This window comes from Carlito syrichta, unplaced genomic scaffold, assembly GCF_000164805.1.
Source record: "Carlito syrichta isolate Samal-C Ts95f unplaced genomic scaffold, Tarsius_syrichta-2.0.1 Scaffold315967, whole genome shotgun sequence".
Classification (NCBI taxonomy): domain Eukaryota; kingdom Metazoa; phylum Chordata; class Mammalia; order Primates; family Tarsiidae; genus Carlito; species Carlito syrichta.
Window position 1 is genome coordinate 127185 of NW_007260063.1, and position 16998 is coordinate 144182.

The 16998-nt window shown below is 50.4% G+C and overlaps 1 protein-coding gene across 1 annotated transcript in view; it reads right to left on the bottom strand.

The window, feature by feature from the left end:
• IGFBP7 (insulin like growth factor binding protein 7) overlaps nucleotides 1-16998 on the bottom strand; it is a 70536-nt gene that overhangs the window by 2934 nt on the left and 50604 nt on the right. Inside the window, exons 3-4 of the mRNA XM_021706750.1 lie at nucleotides 10494-10664; nucleotides 211-327 (exon numbers count right to left, since the gene is read on the bottom strand). Of these exons, the coding sequence (XP_021562425.1) occupies nucleotides 211-327; nucleotides 10494-10664 (288 nt within the window). The remainder of the gene's footprint in view (nucleotides 1-210; nucleotides 328-10493; nucleotides 10665-16998) is intronic.

A 16998-nucleotide genomic window follows, 5' to 3' on the forward strand; every position in this document is an offset into this window, starting at 1 on the left:
TTAGTTTTCAGTCATTCACTGGTTGTTTCCAAGACATACGGCAAACCTCAGCTCCATTAGTTCCCTCTAAAAGGAGAAGCAAGCCCATGGCAGGCCCGTTTCAAGGATGTGGAAAGCAAGACCCTGCAGGTCGGCGGTACCCTGGGCACCCTTGCCAGGTCCGCTAGTGGTTAACTCTGCAAAGGAAACTGGCCGACTCTTGGTACTCACCAGCACCCAGCCAGTGACTTCGTGCTTTTCTGGGCCACCCCGGGTCTGAATGGCCAGGTTGTCTCGGTCACCAGGCAAGAGCTCTGTCCTTTGAACTCCATAATGACCCCGTTTTACCTGCAAAAACAAACAGTCTCAGTTCTCTGCCCTACTACCTTAACTTGGAAGCGGCCACATTCCTAGAATTGCACAGGGCGTACGTCAGACTTGCTAATTGGATTAAATGCAGTAATGGATTCAACGATTTCCCTTTCCTGGATACTTGTAAAATACAGATCGCCTTTTATTCTTTCCTGCCAGTTTCCCACTAAGCTTACATGTTTTAAATTAATGTATTTTTCTGCATGCTTGAGGGTATGCACATGGTCAGAATTTCCTGCTGTCTGGCTACCATCATTCACTCATGACCTTGGAAATTCCATTCCTTGATGTCAGGCCTTTTCTCACCCAGCAGGCCACGTTTGACAAACTGTCACCCAGTGCTAGGCTCGATGCTTGGGCCCTTGGGGAGTGCTCTTCCTGTGACAGTCTCTTCAATGGAAAACAGTGGGCTGACACCCAATCAATAGCATTACTTTGTCCTGAGGGCTGAGGATTAATCAAATGATTCATTGATGATCTGAGATGAAAAATCCTGTCATAGACATGCTGTTTAGTGAGAACTCATCTCTACAAAAAATTTTAAGAAATTAGCCAGGTGTGTGGCACGCCCATGTCATCCTAGCCATTCAGGAGGCAGAGGCGGAAGGATCGCCTGAGCCCAGCAGGTGGAGGCTGTGGTGAGCCGTGATCATGTCACTTCACTCCAGCCTGGGCAGCAGAGATCTGCTAATGTCTGTCTATATTGCCCAGCCCCTAGAGAAGGGCATGGCAAGGGTTTGAGCGCTCCTGTGCATTCTGGAGGGCTAATAAAAGGTGTGCTTGCTTCCCTTATCTCCTGTGCACTCCTAGTAAGTAGCTTCAAGGGATCCTTGACTTCCCTGCAGACCATGCCCAATAAACTGAAAGATGTAAATCCCCATTTATTCCTTTTTCTTTTTTTTTTTTTTTTTGTGAATTGGAGTCTCACTCTGTCACCCAGACTGGAGTGCAGTGGCCGCTCCCGGCCACCGCAGCCTCGACCTGCTGGGCTCCAGCGATCCTTCTGTAATCCCAGCCTTCCAAGTAGCGGAACTACAGGTGTACACTACCACATCACCTGGCTAATTTTTGATTCATTGTAGAGACAAGGTCTCACCAAGTTGCCCAGGTAGATCTCGAACCCGCGGGCTCAGGCAGTCTACTCGCCTTGGCCTGCCAAAGTGCTGGGATTACAGGCTGAGCCACCGAGCCTGGCCTATTCCCTTTTCTTAGTAGTCATAGGTTTGAATAATATAGTATCAATGTCATCTTAAGTCTTGTGATTTGTACAACATTTGTATCAATGTAACCGTAAGTTTTGTGGAATGCATGATGTCTCCGGTCTTATAAACTCCCTTTACTCGATGGCAAGCCTGATTAACGCTTCTGCTGGGCCCTACTGAGAAAAGCCATGAGATACCTCAGATACTGGGCACCAGGAAGTCTGGACCAAAAAGTGTCATTATTAATAAATGCAGCTGAAACTCAAGTTCTATACACTTTGCTGGTCACGTGGCTCATGTATAGGTACTAACAACTTTCAAAAGTGAACTGTAAAAACCTGGAGGGAGGGCAGAACCATTTTAGAAAGACCTCAAGTCTGGCTCTGCTCTCTGGATTCCAACTCAGAAGTAAACTCTACCAGTTCTCTGCCCCTTTATCAGTATCAAGGGGAGTAGCGGAGTGTTATTTGGACCATAACAGAGTGAGACCCTGACTCAAAAAAATATATGCTGTTCTTTTATGACAAAATTTGCTGACTATTCCTGGGCATGTTCCTACTGAGATTCAAAAGGGCGGGTTAAGAAGAAACTCAGTTGATTCAAGGCCAATAATGAACACTGTCCTTATTTTCTCCCTCATTTTAAAAGACAAACTGTGTTTATTATATAAACTTAGGAAAACACATGAGAATGAAATTTACTTGTAACCCCCTCATCCATATACATTTAACAGCTGAGTCAGAGTACAAATATCTTCAGCCTCGTGATAATGGTGAGTTAAAAAAAAAAGATACACGAAGCAATGTTTGTTCCCTCTATCCCAGGATTCTTTTAAGCGCCCATGTGGCATTTATTGATAGGACGTTTGTAATTAGAAAGAAGGATTTACAATCTCAAACAGGGAGTTTTCGTTTTTGGGGGGCGGGGTTGGAGTCTTACTCTGTCGCCCACTGCAACCTTGACCTGCTGGGCTCAGGTGATCCTTCTGCCTCAGCCTTCCAAGTAGCTGGAACTACAGGCATGTGCCATCACGTCCAGCTAATTTGACTTGATTTATTGTAGAGATGAGATCTTGCCAACTTGTCCAGGCTGGTTTGGAACCTGTGGGCTCAGGCAACCCTCTCATCTTGGCGTCCCAAAGTGCTGGGATTATAGGCGTGAGCCACCATACCTGGTCTTTATTTATTTATTTATTTTGAGCCGGAGTCTCACTGTCGCCCAGGCTGGATTGCAGTGGCATGCTCACAGCCACCACAGCCTTGACCCGCCGGGCTCAGGTGATTCTTCCTCCTCAGCCCTCCAAGTAGCTGGAACTACAAGTGCATGCCACCATGCCCGGCTATTTTTTTTTTTTTCTTTTATTGTAGAGATGAGGTCTTGCCAAGTTGTCCCAGCAGGTCCCAAATCCCTGGGCTCAGGCAATCCTCTCACCTCTGCCTCCTTAAGTGCTGGGATTACAGGCGTGAGCCACTGCGCCTGGCTCATTTTCTTCTATAATAAAGCAAATCTTAAATTGCAAAAGACCAGACCATAGTATATAATCTTTTTTAAAAAGATGCGGTCTCACTATGTTGTCCAGGCTGGTCTTGAACTCCTGGGTTTAAGTGATTATGCTGCCTCAACCTCCCAAAGTGCTGGGAATAGAGGCATGAACCGCTTCATCGGCCTGGCCTGAACTCTTTATACATTTCTTTTTTGGAGTTAGAGTCTCATTCTGTCACTCAGGCTGGAGTGCAGTGGTTCGATCACGGCTCAAGACAGCCTCAACCTCCTGGACTCAGGCAATCCTTCTGTCTCAGCCTCCTGAGTAGCTGGGACTATAGGAGGGCGCTACCATGCCTGGCTACTTTTTTGATTTTTTGTAGAGACGAGGTCTCACTTATGTTGCCCAGGCTGGCCTGGAACTCCTGAGCTCAAGCCATCCTCCCATCTCCACCTCCCAAAATGCTGGGATTATAGGCATGAGCCACCACACACAGCCATATCTGTATTCTTAACAGTCGGGTGATAAGGAACCAAATAACCTGTTTCATTATCGAGACCAGTGACTTTCCAAGTGTTATGACATGGCCCAAAATAAAGAAAAACAAACATTTTACTTTATAATATGGAATATACAGAATAGAAGTTTTAGGACATGATAACTTAATGAGTGATAAGCGTACTTCAACATATTTTGCATTCTATTTTTTTTAGTTTTTAAAGCTTTGCGTTCTATTTTTATTTTTATTTTATTTTATTTTATTTTTTTGAGTTGGAGTCTCACTCTGTCACCCAGACTGGAGTGCAGTGGCCGCTCCCAGCCACCGCAGCCTCGACCTGCTGGGCTCCGGCGATCCTTCCGCCTCAGCCTTCCGAGTAGCCGGAATTACAGGCATGCGCCACCACACCCAGCTGATTTTTTGATTTATTGTAGAGATGAGGTCTCGCTGCCCAGACGGGCCTCAAACCCGCGGGCTCAGGCAATCCACTCACCTCAGCCTCCCAAAGGCACGGGATTACAGGCTGAGCCACCGAGCCCGGCTGCATTCTATTTTTAAATTTTAAAATAAGCTTTAAACATTTTTAATTATTCAGAGAAAGGGTCTTGCTCTGTCTGGAGTGCAGTGACGTGATCACAGCTCACTGAAACCTTGGACTCCTGGGCTCAGACGATTCTCCTGCCTCAGCCTCCTGAGTAGCTGGGATTACAGGTGCACACCACCACGCCTGGCCGCTTTTTAAATTTTGTTGTAGAGACAAGGTCTCGCTATGTTGCCCAGGCTGGTCTCAAACTCCTGGTCCCAAGCAATCCTCCCACCTCAGCCTCCTAAAGTGCTGGGATTACAGCTGTGATGCACCATGCCCAGGCTTGGTTCTCCTTTTTATTTTTTATAAGAACGTGCTGGTTGTGATTCCTGCACTGATTTTTGGGACTCACTGATGGCTTCTGGTCTGACCTAAAGCAATGCCGTCTTGGCAAACCACACGACAGAGGCAGAGAAAAATCAGCAGGACATCGGGGTTGGGTTTTGCTTCAAACAAGTCTGTCGAAAATTATTTTTTCTCTCATCCCCTTCGTCCCCACGCCCCTTCGTCAGCCTTGACGCCGAGTTCCCGAACAGCCCCGAGGAAGAGCCCTCAGGGAGGCCCATGGGACCTGGCCGCAGAGTCCCTGAGGCTTAGAGATTGGGAGGCGCATTCATTCCCCCGGGATGTGAATACTTCAGCTGGGGTTGGGGAGGCCAGGACGGAAGACATCATTCTCTGCTGAGATTTGCCAACATAGCCGGGCTTGGTGGCTCAGCCTGTAATCCTAGCGCTTTGGGAGGTCGAGGTGAGTGGATTGCCTCAGCCCGCGGGTTCGAGTCCTGCCTGGGCAACTTGGCGAGACCTCATCTCTACAATAAATCAAAAAATCAGCGGGGTGTGGTAGCGCGCGCCTGTAGTTCCAGCTACTTGGAAGGCTGAGGCGGAAGGATCGCCGGAGCCCAGCAGGTCGAGGCTGCGGTGGCCGGGAGTGGCCACTGAGCTCCAGTCTGGGCGACCGAGTGAGACTCCAACTCAAAAAATAAATAAATAAATAAATAAATAAAGATTTGCCAACATCAATAAAACAAACAACAGATGCTGGCAAGGATGTGGAGAAAAAGGAACGCTTCTACACGGCTGGTGGGAATGCAAACTAGTGCCACCTTTTTGGAAGACAGTGTGGCGGTACCTGAAAGAACTAGAAATTGACCTTCCATCTGACCCAGCAATTCCCCTATTGGGAATATACCTGGAGGAACTCAAATTATTCTACAAAGAAGATACCTGCGCACGTATGTTTGTTGCAGCTCTATTCACAATAGCAAAAAAAAAAAAAAGAACCAACCATGTTGCCCATGGAAGCTGAACTGGATAAAGAAAATGTGGTACATATACACAATGGAATATTATGCAGCCCTAAAGAAGGACAAACATATGGACTTCGCAGCAACTTGGGTGGATTTGGAGTCGATCATACTCAGTGATCTATCACAGAAACAAACAGAGAACAGAGTACCATATGTTCTCACTCATAAGCGGACCTTGAGCAATGATAATACTGTAAGAAAGGGATTGGCAGTTGTGGGAAACTGTCGGGGGGGTGGGATTGGCAGTGGAGGGAAACTGCTAGGGGAGGGAGGGGCACACCTCATCAACAGGGGTACCTGCATGATCAACACTTGTATACCTAACCCTGAACTGTACCCCACATCTTGATATTAAAAATTAAAAAAAAGTTTGCCAAGAAGGTCACGTGCCCAAGGACGCGCGGCTGGCCCTGGCTTCTCACTGTGTAAGTGCCCCAGGGATGGAGACCCACAGGAGAGTTTTTTATGGGGGTAAGCCAACCAGTCACCCGCAGAAAGAAACAAGGACCTTCAGCAGTGCTTGTGGTAAAGGCGGAGAGGAACACTCCCTTCGCCCCCCTGACTGATTGATGGGTTGATTGAGTCAAAGTCTTGCTCTGTCACCCAGGCTGGAGTGCAGTGGTGCGATCATGGCTCACTGTAGCCTCCAATTCCTGGGCTCGTGATCCTCTTTGCCTTAGCCTCCCAAGTAGCTGGGGTTACAGGCGTGCACCACCACAGGGGGGCTGGTTTCTAATATTTTGTAGAGACGAGACGAGGACTCACGATGTTCCCAGGCTGGTCTCGAACCCCCAGGCTCAAGTAATCCTCCTGCTTCGACTTGCCAAAGTGCTGGGATTATGGAATGAGCCGCTGTGCCTGGCCTATTTTTTTTTCTTTTTCTCTTTTTTAAGGTGGAGTCTGACTCTGTCACCCCGCTTGAAGTGCAGTGGTGAGGTCTCGCTATGTTGTCCAGGCTGGTCTTCAGCTCCTGGGCTCAAGCAGTCCTCCTGCCTCAACCTCCCAAGTTGCTGGGGTTACAGGTGAGTGCCACCACGTCCAGCTAATTTTTAATTTTTTTGTAGAGATGAGGTCTTGCTATGTTGCCTGGGCAGAGCTTGAGCTCCTGGCCTCAAGCAATCCTCCCTCAGCCTCCCAAAGTGCTGGGATTACAGGTGTGAACCACCATGCCCTGTTGCCTCTCTTTTATTTTTTAAAATTTGTTATTTTTTTTTTTTGAGTTGGAGTCTCACTCTGTCGCCCAGACTGGAGTGCAGTGGCCGCTCCCGGCCACCGCAGCCTCGACCTGCTGGGCTCTGGCGATCTCTCCGCCTCAGCCTTCCATGTAGCTGGAACTACAGGCGCGCTACCACGCCCAGCTAATTTTTGATTTATTGTAGAGATGAGGTCTCGCCAAGTTGCCCAGGCGGGTCTCGAACCCGCGGGCTCAGGCAATCCACTCACCTCAGCCTCCCAAAGGCGCGGGATTACAGGCTGAGCCACCAAGCCCGGCTGCCTCTTTTACAAACATACTTTTTTTTTGCAGTTGGCATCTCACTTTGTCACCCAGGCTGGAGTGCAGTGGCATGCTCATGGCCACCACAGCCTCGACCTGCTGGGCTTAAGGGATCCTTCCACCTCAGCCTTCCAAGTCCCTGGAACTACAGGTGCACACCACTATGCCCGGCTCATTTTTTGATTTATTGTAGAGATGAGGTCTTGTCATGCTGCCCAGGCTGGTCTCGAACCTCTGAGGTCAGGCAATCTCCTTGCCTCGGCCTCCCAAAGTGCTGGGATTACAGGCTTGAGCCACGGCACCCGGCTTTATTATTTTTTAAACTAACGATGTTCTTCAACTTAATTTTTGTTTTTGAGTCAGAGTCTCACTCTGTCGCCCAGGCTGGAGTGCAGTGCCACGCTCACGGCCACCACAGCCCCCACCTGCTGGGCTCGGATGATCCTTCCGCCTCAGCCTTCCAAGTAGCTGGAAATACAGGCACGCGCCACCACGCCCGGCTCATTTTTTTGAATTATCACAGAGAGGAGGTCTCGCCAAGTTGCCCAGGCTGGTCTCGAATCCCTGAGCTCAGGCAATCCTCTCGCCTCCACCTCCCAAAGTGCTGGGATGACAGGCGTGAGCCACCGCCTCGGCTAAAAACATACGTGCTGGGGGTGAAAAGATCATTGCTTCTTTATTTTTATTTTATTTAATTAATTTATTTTTTTGAGTCGGCCCAGACTGGAGTGCAGCGGCCCCTCCCAGCCACCGCAGCCTCGACCTGCTGGGCTCCAGCGATCCTTCCGCCTCAGCCTTCTGAGTAGCCGGAACTACTGGCGTGCGCTACCACGCCCGGCTGATTTTTTGATTTATTGTAGAGATGAGGTCTCGCTGCCCAGGCGGGTCTTGAACCCGCGGGCTCAGGCAATCCCCTCACCTCAGCCTCCCAAAGGCGCGGGATGACAGGCTGAGCCGCCGAGCCCGGCTAATCATTGCTTCTTTAAACAGAAGTTCCAGCGGTAAAGGACTGTAGAGAGCTGCTGTCCACCTCACCCCGGGTGTAGACGTTGCTCAAACCTGGTGGGTTCAGGGCCAAACTCGGTGGCCGCATCCCTCTGGCCACACGGGGGAGCCAGAGCCTGCCCGGTGAGCTGGCCTGGGTGGGAGCCCAACAGTGGGATTGTCACCGTGCCCCGGGGAGCAGGGACCCTTTCTTTCCCCTGGGGTCGAAATGAGTTTCTACAACCTGCAACAGAATTTGTTTGCTTGAATTGGGGTCTTACTCAGCTGCCCCGGCTGGAATGCAGTGCCACAATCACGGCTCACCCCAAGCATGTATTTCACCCCAAGCATGTATGTTTCTGGCCGGGGGCAGTGGCTCACACCTATCACCCCAGCATTTTGGGAGGCCGAGGCGAGAGGATTGCCTGAGTTCAGGGGTTCGAGACCAGCCTGGGCAGTTTGGTGAGACCTCGTCTCTACGGTAGATTGAAAAATGAGCCGGGTGTGGTGGCGCATGCCTGTAAATTCCAGGTGCTTGGAAGGCTGAGACACCTCCTGGGCTCCGGCGATCCTTCTGCCTCAGTCTCCCAAGGAGCCCGGACTACAGGCACGTGACACCAGGCCCAGCTAGTTTTTTGCTCTTTTTTTTACAGAAACAAGGTCTTGCTGTGTTGTCCAGGCTTGTCTCGAAATCCTGGGCTCCAGGGATCCTCCTGTCTCAGCCTCCCAAAGTGCTGAGACTGCAGGCGCGAGTCACCGTGTCTGGCGTAAAGAGTTATGTGAGATCTAACATCCTCCTGGTGTTCCAGAAATTTCTCCTCTGGTCACACAACGATCAAACAAAATAATCAAGAGAGACCACCATCCACATTAAAGCTTGCTGGAGCAGTAAACCTGCTAAACAGATGTCGGGTTATGATTTTTTACTTAAACTAAATCTCCTTTTTGGTAGCAGGAGTTTCGTGACTTTTTTTTTTTTTTTTTGGAGTCAGGGTTTTATTTGTTGCCAGGCTAGAATGCAGTGGCACAATCACGGCTCACCACAGCCTCAACCTCCTGGGCTCAGACAATCCTTCTGCCTCAGCCTCCAGGTGTGTGTCCCCATGCCTGCCTCATTTTTTGATCTTTTTGTAGAGACGAGGTCTTGCCGCGATGTCCAGGCTGGTCTCGAAGTCCTGGGCTCAAGCGATCCTCCCGCCTCAGCCTCCCCAAGTGCTGGGATTACAGGCGTGAGCCACTGCGCCGGGCCCCGCGTGTGTTTTTAATTCTCTGTTCTGGATTGGTCTACCCTGTCCCTGATTTAGGGACCTCCCAGCCTCGGGACTTAGGGGAACAAATTCCACCTAGCTCCTTCCATCTCCCTCGCATTAAAACGGTGTCATCTTCTCTCCCTGCGCTCGGGTGACTAAGAGGCCACGCTCACAGGAGGAGGCCACAGGACTCTGTTTTGTTACCTTCTCAGCTGCCTCCCTGCTCCTCCCAGGAGAATATTGGTAACGTCTTTTGGCAGACGGGACCCAAAGGATCAGCTCAAAGTTCAGTCTCAAGCCAGGAGACCGAGCCGTGGCAAACAGTTAGAGGGCACTCGTATCCCAACTTTTTTTATTTTTTGAGTTGGAGTCTCACTTTCTTGCCCAGGCTGGAGGGCAGTGGCACACTCACGGCCGCCGCAGCCTCGACCTGCTGGGCTCAGGCGATCCTTCTGTCTCAGTCTTCCATGTAGTTGGAACTGCAGGTGTGTGTCACCACACCTGGTTCACTTTTTAGATTTTTTTGTGGAGACGAGGTCTTGCCAAGTTGCCTAAGCTGGTCTCAAACCTCTGGGCTCAGGGAATCCTCTCACCTTGGCCTCCCAAAGTGCTGGGATTACAAGCATGAACCACTGCCCCGGGCCTCTAATTGATTTTTTTTTTTTTTTAGAGATGAGCTCTCACTCTGTCACCCAGGCTAGAGTGCAGTGGTATGACCATGGTTCACTGCAGTCTCTCCCTCCTGGGCTCAAGTGATGCTCTCTCTTGCCTCAGCCTCCCAAGTGCCTGGGACTACAGGTGCACACCACCACACCCAGCTAATTTTGTCTTTTCTGTAGAGACAGGGTTTCATTACATTGCCTAGGCTGGTCTTGAACTCTTGGGCTCAAGCAATTCTCCCACCTCGGCCTCCCAAAGTGCTGGGACTACAGGCGTGAGCCACCCTGTGAATCCCCAAACCGGCCGGGACTCACACTGTTAAACACCACACTATACGGTCTCCAACGAGGGCACACACAGAGACACTCACACTCACATGTGCACGCACGTATACACACACACGTGCACATGCACTCAGAGGGTGGGTTTGAGTGTCCAGCATCACTGGTCCTCCATTTTCTCAGGTTCCTAGCTAGGTGCTGGTGACCAAGGCAGGGAAGGGACTGGCTTCTGAGCGCTAGGTCCAGGGCCGGTGTGTGCACGATGGCCTTACGGTGTCACCTTGGGGGACGCAATAGGGGGTGAGCGGTGGCGTTTCCACGGCTGTCTTCCTTGTGCCATGTGAGAGAAACCTGTCGCTCTAGCACGCCTTCCTGAAATCAATGCCACTGACCTTGTTCCAGATGAGGACCGGGGTTGGGATTCCGATCACCTCGCAGCTCAAGTACACCTGGGCGCCGGTGACATTCCAGATGTCCCTGGGGGGCGTCACTATGGAGGGACCTGCCAGAGGAGACACAAAGCCAAACACAAGTTTTAAACAGTCTCTGCCCAAGCCAGCTTCCTTGGACGTGAACAGTGATCCTGGTTTTTTGAGTTGGAGTCTCACTCTGTCGCCCAGACTGGAGTGCAGTGGCCGCTCCCGGCCACCGCAGCCTTGACCTGCTGGGCTCCGGTGATCCATCCGCCTCAGCCTTCCAAGTAGCTGAAACTACAGGCAGGTGCCGCTACGCCTGGCTAATTTTTTGATTTAGTGTAGAGACGAGGTCTCGCCAAGTTGCCCAGGCGGGTCTCGAACCTGTGGGCTCAGGCAATCCTCTCACTTTAGCCTCCCAAAGTGCTGGGATTATAGGCGTGAGCCACTGTGCCTGGCCTGAAGCCAGCTTCAAAGACCAGACTGGCTTCTTCCTGCCACCAGCAGGACTTCAGGCTCCACTCTGGGAATGCAGACATGTAAGCAAACAAACAGAAACATCCAGGAAGAAAAATCTGTTGTTTACATTTTCTGTTTCCCCAAACCATGTTCCAATGAATGTTCATGGACCAGCTGTTTTGTATCATCTCTCCTATTACCAGAATGAAATTTTAGTTCCAAAGCGTCCAGTGTTTACCAGTATGTCTATTTTGGGTGACAGAGGCAATAAATCACCCATTTCATTGGGTACAGAAGGGAAAAAAAAAATCCAAGAAAAATTTTTTTTTTTTTTTAGTTCGGGGGGTTCTCACTCTGTTGCCCAGGCTGGAGGGTGGTGGCGTGATCATGGCTCACCACAGCCTTGACCACCTGGGCTCAGGTGATCCCTCTGCCTCAGTCTCCCGAGTAGCTGGGATTACAGGCACGCACCACCACGCCTGGCTAACTTTTGATTTTTTTGGTAGAGACGGGGGTCTCTCTGGGTTGCCCAGGCTGGTCTTGAATTCCTGGGCTCAAACAATCCACCTGCCTCGGCTTCCCAAGTGCTAGGATTATAGGCATGAGCCACCATGCCTGGCTTTTTGAGAATATTTTTAAATGTGCTGAGCACCCAGACCAGATGGAAGTCTCTTGCCTCAAGAGGTCCAGGATCTAGGGTGGACAAGGGTGACAGGGCAGGGAGGAGGAGAGAACAGGGAGTACTGTGTGTCTTTGGGGACCGGAAGGAGGCTCCTTGGAACGGAAGGGGCCAGTGTCCCGAAGGATGGTGCTGTAGTGACCGAAAGTTCAATCCGAGAGACCACCAAGAGCCAATTCCGATGAAAGCTCAAGAGGGTCTTTATTTGCAAGCTCGAGCCTGGACCTCTGTCGACCACCGACGCAGCGGAGTCCACCCAGAGGCCCTGACTTCCTTAAGCAGATGACTTTTATGCTTTTACACAAAGGGAGGAGGAGGTTGGGGGGACTTTCCAGTCTTGTTACCATTTAATTGGGTAGTAACTTCTGGTGGTCAGCTCAATTGTGGAGGCTTGGCTAGCTGGACTTGGGCTGACCTTGGCCCACTAGCTGGGGAAGTTGCAGAGACATTTGGAAACTTTAGGTGATTTTTCCCTGGCACCTGATTGGTTGTTGCTAAGGGGAAAGTGGATCAAGGGAAGGGGTTGAAGCTTGAACTGGAGCTTTGCAGTTTTCCCCATAACTGAAACTTTCAACAGCTACAGGTTATGTTTTAAAGCAGAAAACTAAAATGCTGTGCTATTGTCCACAAGCCGATTACATATTTATTGGGTTATAGCATGCTCTTAACCTAAGTTTATTATATACTCTATTACGGTAGTTATTAGCTTATTTAAAATACATGGACCGAAGGTTAGCAACAGTGCCAGGTCCCTTCTTCCAGAACTGGTTGGCAGAGCCAGCTGGTAGAGAGAAGAGGGAATGGTCCATTGTGTGTCACCAGGGATCCCCACGGGAGGGCTCTTTCCTGGGGTTCTCAGTCTCTGGGTCCCCAGCAGGGACACTAGCAAACGAGGGGCATGTCAAGACACAGCCTTAATAGAGTCGGTGGGCGGGGGCACCTGAGAGAGGCCAGCGTGACATCACCCCACCCCAATTCTGGAAAATACCCCTCACCTCCTGCATCATGGCTCCCTGCCTCAGGGTCAGCACCCATGACGTGCACCCTTTTTGCTACTGAAGCCGTGTGACTCTCTGGCCCTGGGGTTAGCAAACGATGGCCTGTGGACCAAATTCGCCCATCACCTCTTTTTACAAGGCCTGTGAACTAAGAATAGTGTTTGCACGTTAAATGATTAAAAAACAATGAAAAGGACACTATTTCATGTGAAAATGGTAAGAAACTCATGTCTCAGCGTCGACAAAATAAAGTTTTAGCTGGGCGCAGTGGCTCCTGCCTGTAATCCCAGTGCTTTGGGAGGCCGAGGTGAGAGGATTGCCTGAGCCCAGGAGTGTGAGACCAACTTGGGCAACTTGGCGAGACCTCGTCTCTACAATAAATCCAAAAATTAGCCGTGTGTGGTGGTGTGTGCTTGTGGTTCCAGATACTTGGAAGGCTGAGGTGGAAGGATCACCAGAGCCCAGCAGGTCGAGGCTGCGGTAGCTGTGAGTGTGCCACTGCACTCCAGTCTGGGCGAAGGAGTGAGACGCCAACTCAAAATAATAATAATAATAATAAGTTTTGGCAGGGCTCAGTGGCTCAGCCTGTCATCCCAGCACTTTGAGAGACTGAGGCGAGTAGATTGCCTGAGCCTGCGGGTTTGAGACCAGCCCGGGCAACTTGACAAGACCTCGTCTGTATAATAAATAAAAAAAAAATTAGTTGGGTGTGGTGGCATGCACCTGTGGTTCCAGTTACTTGGAAGGCTGAAGTGGAAGGATCCTCTGAACCCAGCAGGCCGAGGCTGCAGTGGTCTTGAGCGTGCCACTGCACTCCAGCCTGGGTGACAGAATGAGACTCCGACTCAAAAAAATTAAAAATAAAAATTTTTTTAAATTTAAAAATATTAAAAAAAATTTTTGTAGAGTCTGGGTCTCACTATGTTGCCCAGGCTGGTCTCAAACTCCTGGGTTCAAGCAGCTCTCCCGCCTCTGCCTCTCAAAGTGCTAGGATGACAGGCATGAACCACTGGACCTGGCCAATCCGGCTTTTTATGGGAGACATCTGCTGATGTGTGCTCTCATCAATTGAGGGAAGTTGATGCCTTGGTAAGATATTTCAGAAAAGCCCCAGGACTTCAACCCTTTACTGATACAGGCAACCCGCTCAACCCCCTGGTGATTTCTGGTTCATCTCTGAAACGCGACACTTTTGAAGCCGATGGATGCTGAAAGTGTGGGTTTGGTGATGCTTTCTGAGGGGCTGGCTCCCTGATGTCCTTGGTAAAAGAGAGATGCGCCCCCTACTTTTTATTTTTATTTATTTACTTATTATTATTTTTTTTTGAGTTGGAGTCTCACTCTGTCGCCCAGACCGGAGTGCAGTGGCCGCTCCCGGCCACCGCAGCCTCGACCTGCTGGGCTCCGGCGACCCTTCCGCCTCAGCCTTCCGAGTAGCCGGAACTACAGGCACGCGCTACCACGTCCGGCTGATTTTTGATTGATTGTAGACACGAGGTCTCACCAAGTTTCCTGGGCTGGTCTCGAACCCGTGGGCACAGGCGATCCACTCGTCTCGGCCTCCCAAAGTGCAGGGTTACAGGCTGAGCCACTGAACCTGGTCCCACCCCCTACTTTTTAGTGAGCAGTGACTAGTATTCTACTTCTGCTCATCCTGCATGCCACTGTTCGGATGTCAGGGGCCTTCAGAGACACTTGGGTCTGGGCACCCCACGTGGGGCAGTGTGCTGTTCCACAACTGGATCTTATCCATGCTCAGCACAGTGTCTTGAGTGAATGAATGATTCCTTCCTTTCTTCCTTCCCTCCCTCCCTCCCTCCTCCCTCCCTCCTTCCCTCCCTCTCCCTCTCTCTCTCTCTCTCTCTCTGTTGCCCAGGCTGGAGTGCAGTGGCCATGCTCACAGCTCTTCCAACTTCTACCTCCTGGGCTCAGGCGATCCTCCCACCTCAGTCTCCTGAATAGCTGGGACTACAGGCAACCACCACCATGTCCGACTGATTTTTTGATTTCTGTGTAGACACGGGGTCTTGCTACGTTGCCCAGACTGGTCTCAAACTCCCGGGCTCAAGCGATTCTCCCGCCTCAGCCTCCCAAAATGCTGAACTTATAGATGTGAGCCACCATGCCCGGCCTCCTTCTGGATTTCAAATCTCTGCTGCCTTGGGTCTTCTAGCCCGGTCAAATAGCCAACTCCTTGCGGGATCATCTTGCATCAGAGTCCTGGGAAAGGGACACTCTCCCCTTGAGGCCTGGAAGGTTTTCTGGCGTGATCAGCATTCAAAGGGCACAGAGTCCCCCCTTTTGCAACAAGCTATTTCCGGCACACGATTCATTTCTTGAAACAGAGAGGAAATGACCCCAGCATGCAAGACTTTCCCACTCGCCAGAAGTAGTAGAAGCTGATTTCAAAAAAAAAAAAAATCCCTTGGGATAATTTTATTTTTTTCCCTTTGCAAGAATGTGCACAACAATCAAAGTCTGGAAAGTTCTAAATCTGTGTCGTGCTTCCTTCCCTCCAAACCAGAGGTCTGAACAGGAAGCATCTACCCTGGCCAGGGTCATGGCTCTTCTGCTGAGCTTGTGGATGTGGTCAGTGTCACGGGGCTGTATTGGTGTTTCTGCCTCTGTCCCAGACGCTTCCTAGTTTGGATGCCCCGATACAGAACTCTACAAAGGGCTGGGCCTCACCCCTTCCCAGGCTTTCCCCGGCCACGCAAGGGCTCGGACACGGCACAGTGGATCTGGCTGGACCTTGAACGGCTTCAGCCCGCCTCTCTGAGGGCCGCTGGGCAGCTGGGTCCTCCTTGCCACACACAGGCTTGGCAGGAGGACTTCAAAGCCCGGAGGATCTCAAGGGATTGTTCTAAGAAGAAAGCACCAGTGTTCAGAGATTTGGAGGGCTCAGGAACAAAGCTGCCTCTCATGTGGCCACACCACACAAGAAATGCACGACTGATCTCAAGGCCTCTGCCCTGCAGAAATTCACTTATCTCCTTTTTTTTTTTTTTTTTGAATCGGAGTCTCACTCTGTCACCCAGACTGGAGTGCAGTGGCCACTCCCGGCCACCGTAGCCTCAACCTGCTGGGCTCCGGCGATCCTTCTGCCTTAGCCTTCCAAGGAGACGGAACTACAGGCATGCGTCACCATGGCTGGATAATTTTTTGATTTATTGTAGAGATGAGGTCTCACCAAGTTGCCTGGGTGGGTCTCGAACCCACAGGCTCAGGCAATCCACTCGCCTCGGCCTCCCAAAGTGCTGGGATTACAGGCTGAGCCACTGAGCCCAGCTTAAACCCACTTATCTTAACTGCATCCATCTCCTTATTGTTAAGTACAAGTAGCAGAGTCCTCAGAAGGGGTAGATTCTAAAATGCTCATGGAAAAATTCCAGCCTGATTCTCTTTCTCTCTTTTTTTTTTTTTTTGAGTTGGAGTCTCACTCTGTCACCCAGACTGGAGAGCAGTGGCACGCTCACAGCTACCACAGCCTTGATCTGCTGGGCGCAGGTGATCCTTCCACTTCAGCCTTCCAAGTAGCTGGGACTCCAGGTGTGCACCACCACGTCTGGTTCATTTTATGATTTATTGTAGAGACGAGGTCTCTCCATGTTGCTCAGGCTGGTCTTGAACCCCTGAGCTCAGGCAATCCTCTCGCTTCTGCCTCCCAAAGTGCTGGGATGACAGGCCCACAATTTGTAAATAGACATTCTTAGTTTTAATACAGTCCAATTTATATAGATTTTTTTCTTTTATTGGTCAGTGCTTTTTATGTCTCATTTAAGAAAATTTTTGTCTAGCCCCAGACTATCAAGATCTCCAATGTTTTTTTTTTTTTTCAGTTGGAGTCTCACTCTGTCGCCCAGGCTGGAGTGTAGTGGCACGCTCCCGGCCACTGCAGCCTCGACCTGCCGGGCTCAGGCGATCCTTCCGCCTCAGTCTTCCAAGTAACTGGAACTATAGGCACATGCCACCACACCAGGATAATTTTTTGATTTATTGTAGAGACGAGGTCTCGCCAAGTTACCCAGGCTGGACTCAAACCTGTGGGCCCAGGCAATTCTCTTACCTTGGCTTTCCAGAGTGCTGGGATTATAGGCATGAGCCACCGCACCTGGCCTCCTATTTTCTTCTAGAAGTTTTTTGGTTTACTTTTCCATTTAGGTTTTCTGTCCATCTTGAATTAATTTTTGTGGATGCTGTGAGGTAGAGGTCAAGGTTCATTTTCTTCCCAGCAAAGGACATCCAGTTTCTTCAATACCATTTGTTGAAAATGACATCCTATCCGGGCTCAGTGGCTCAGCCTGTAATCCCGCACCTTTGGGAGGCTGAGGTGAGTGGATTGCCTGAG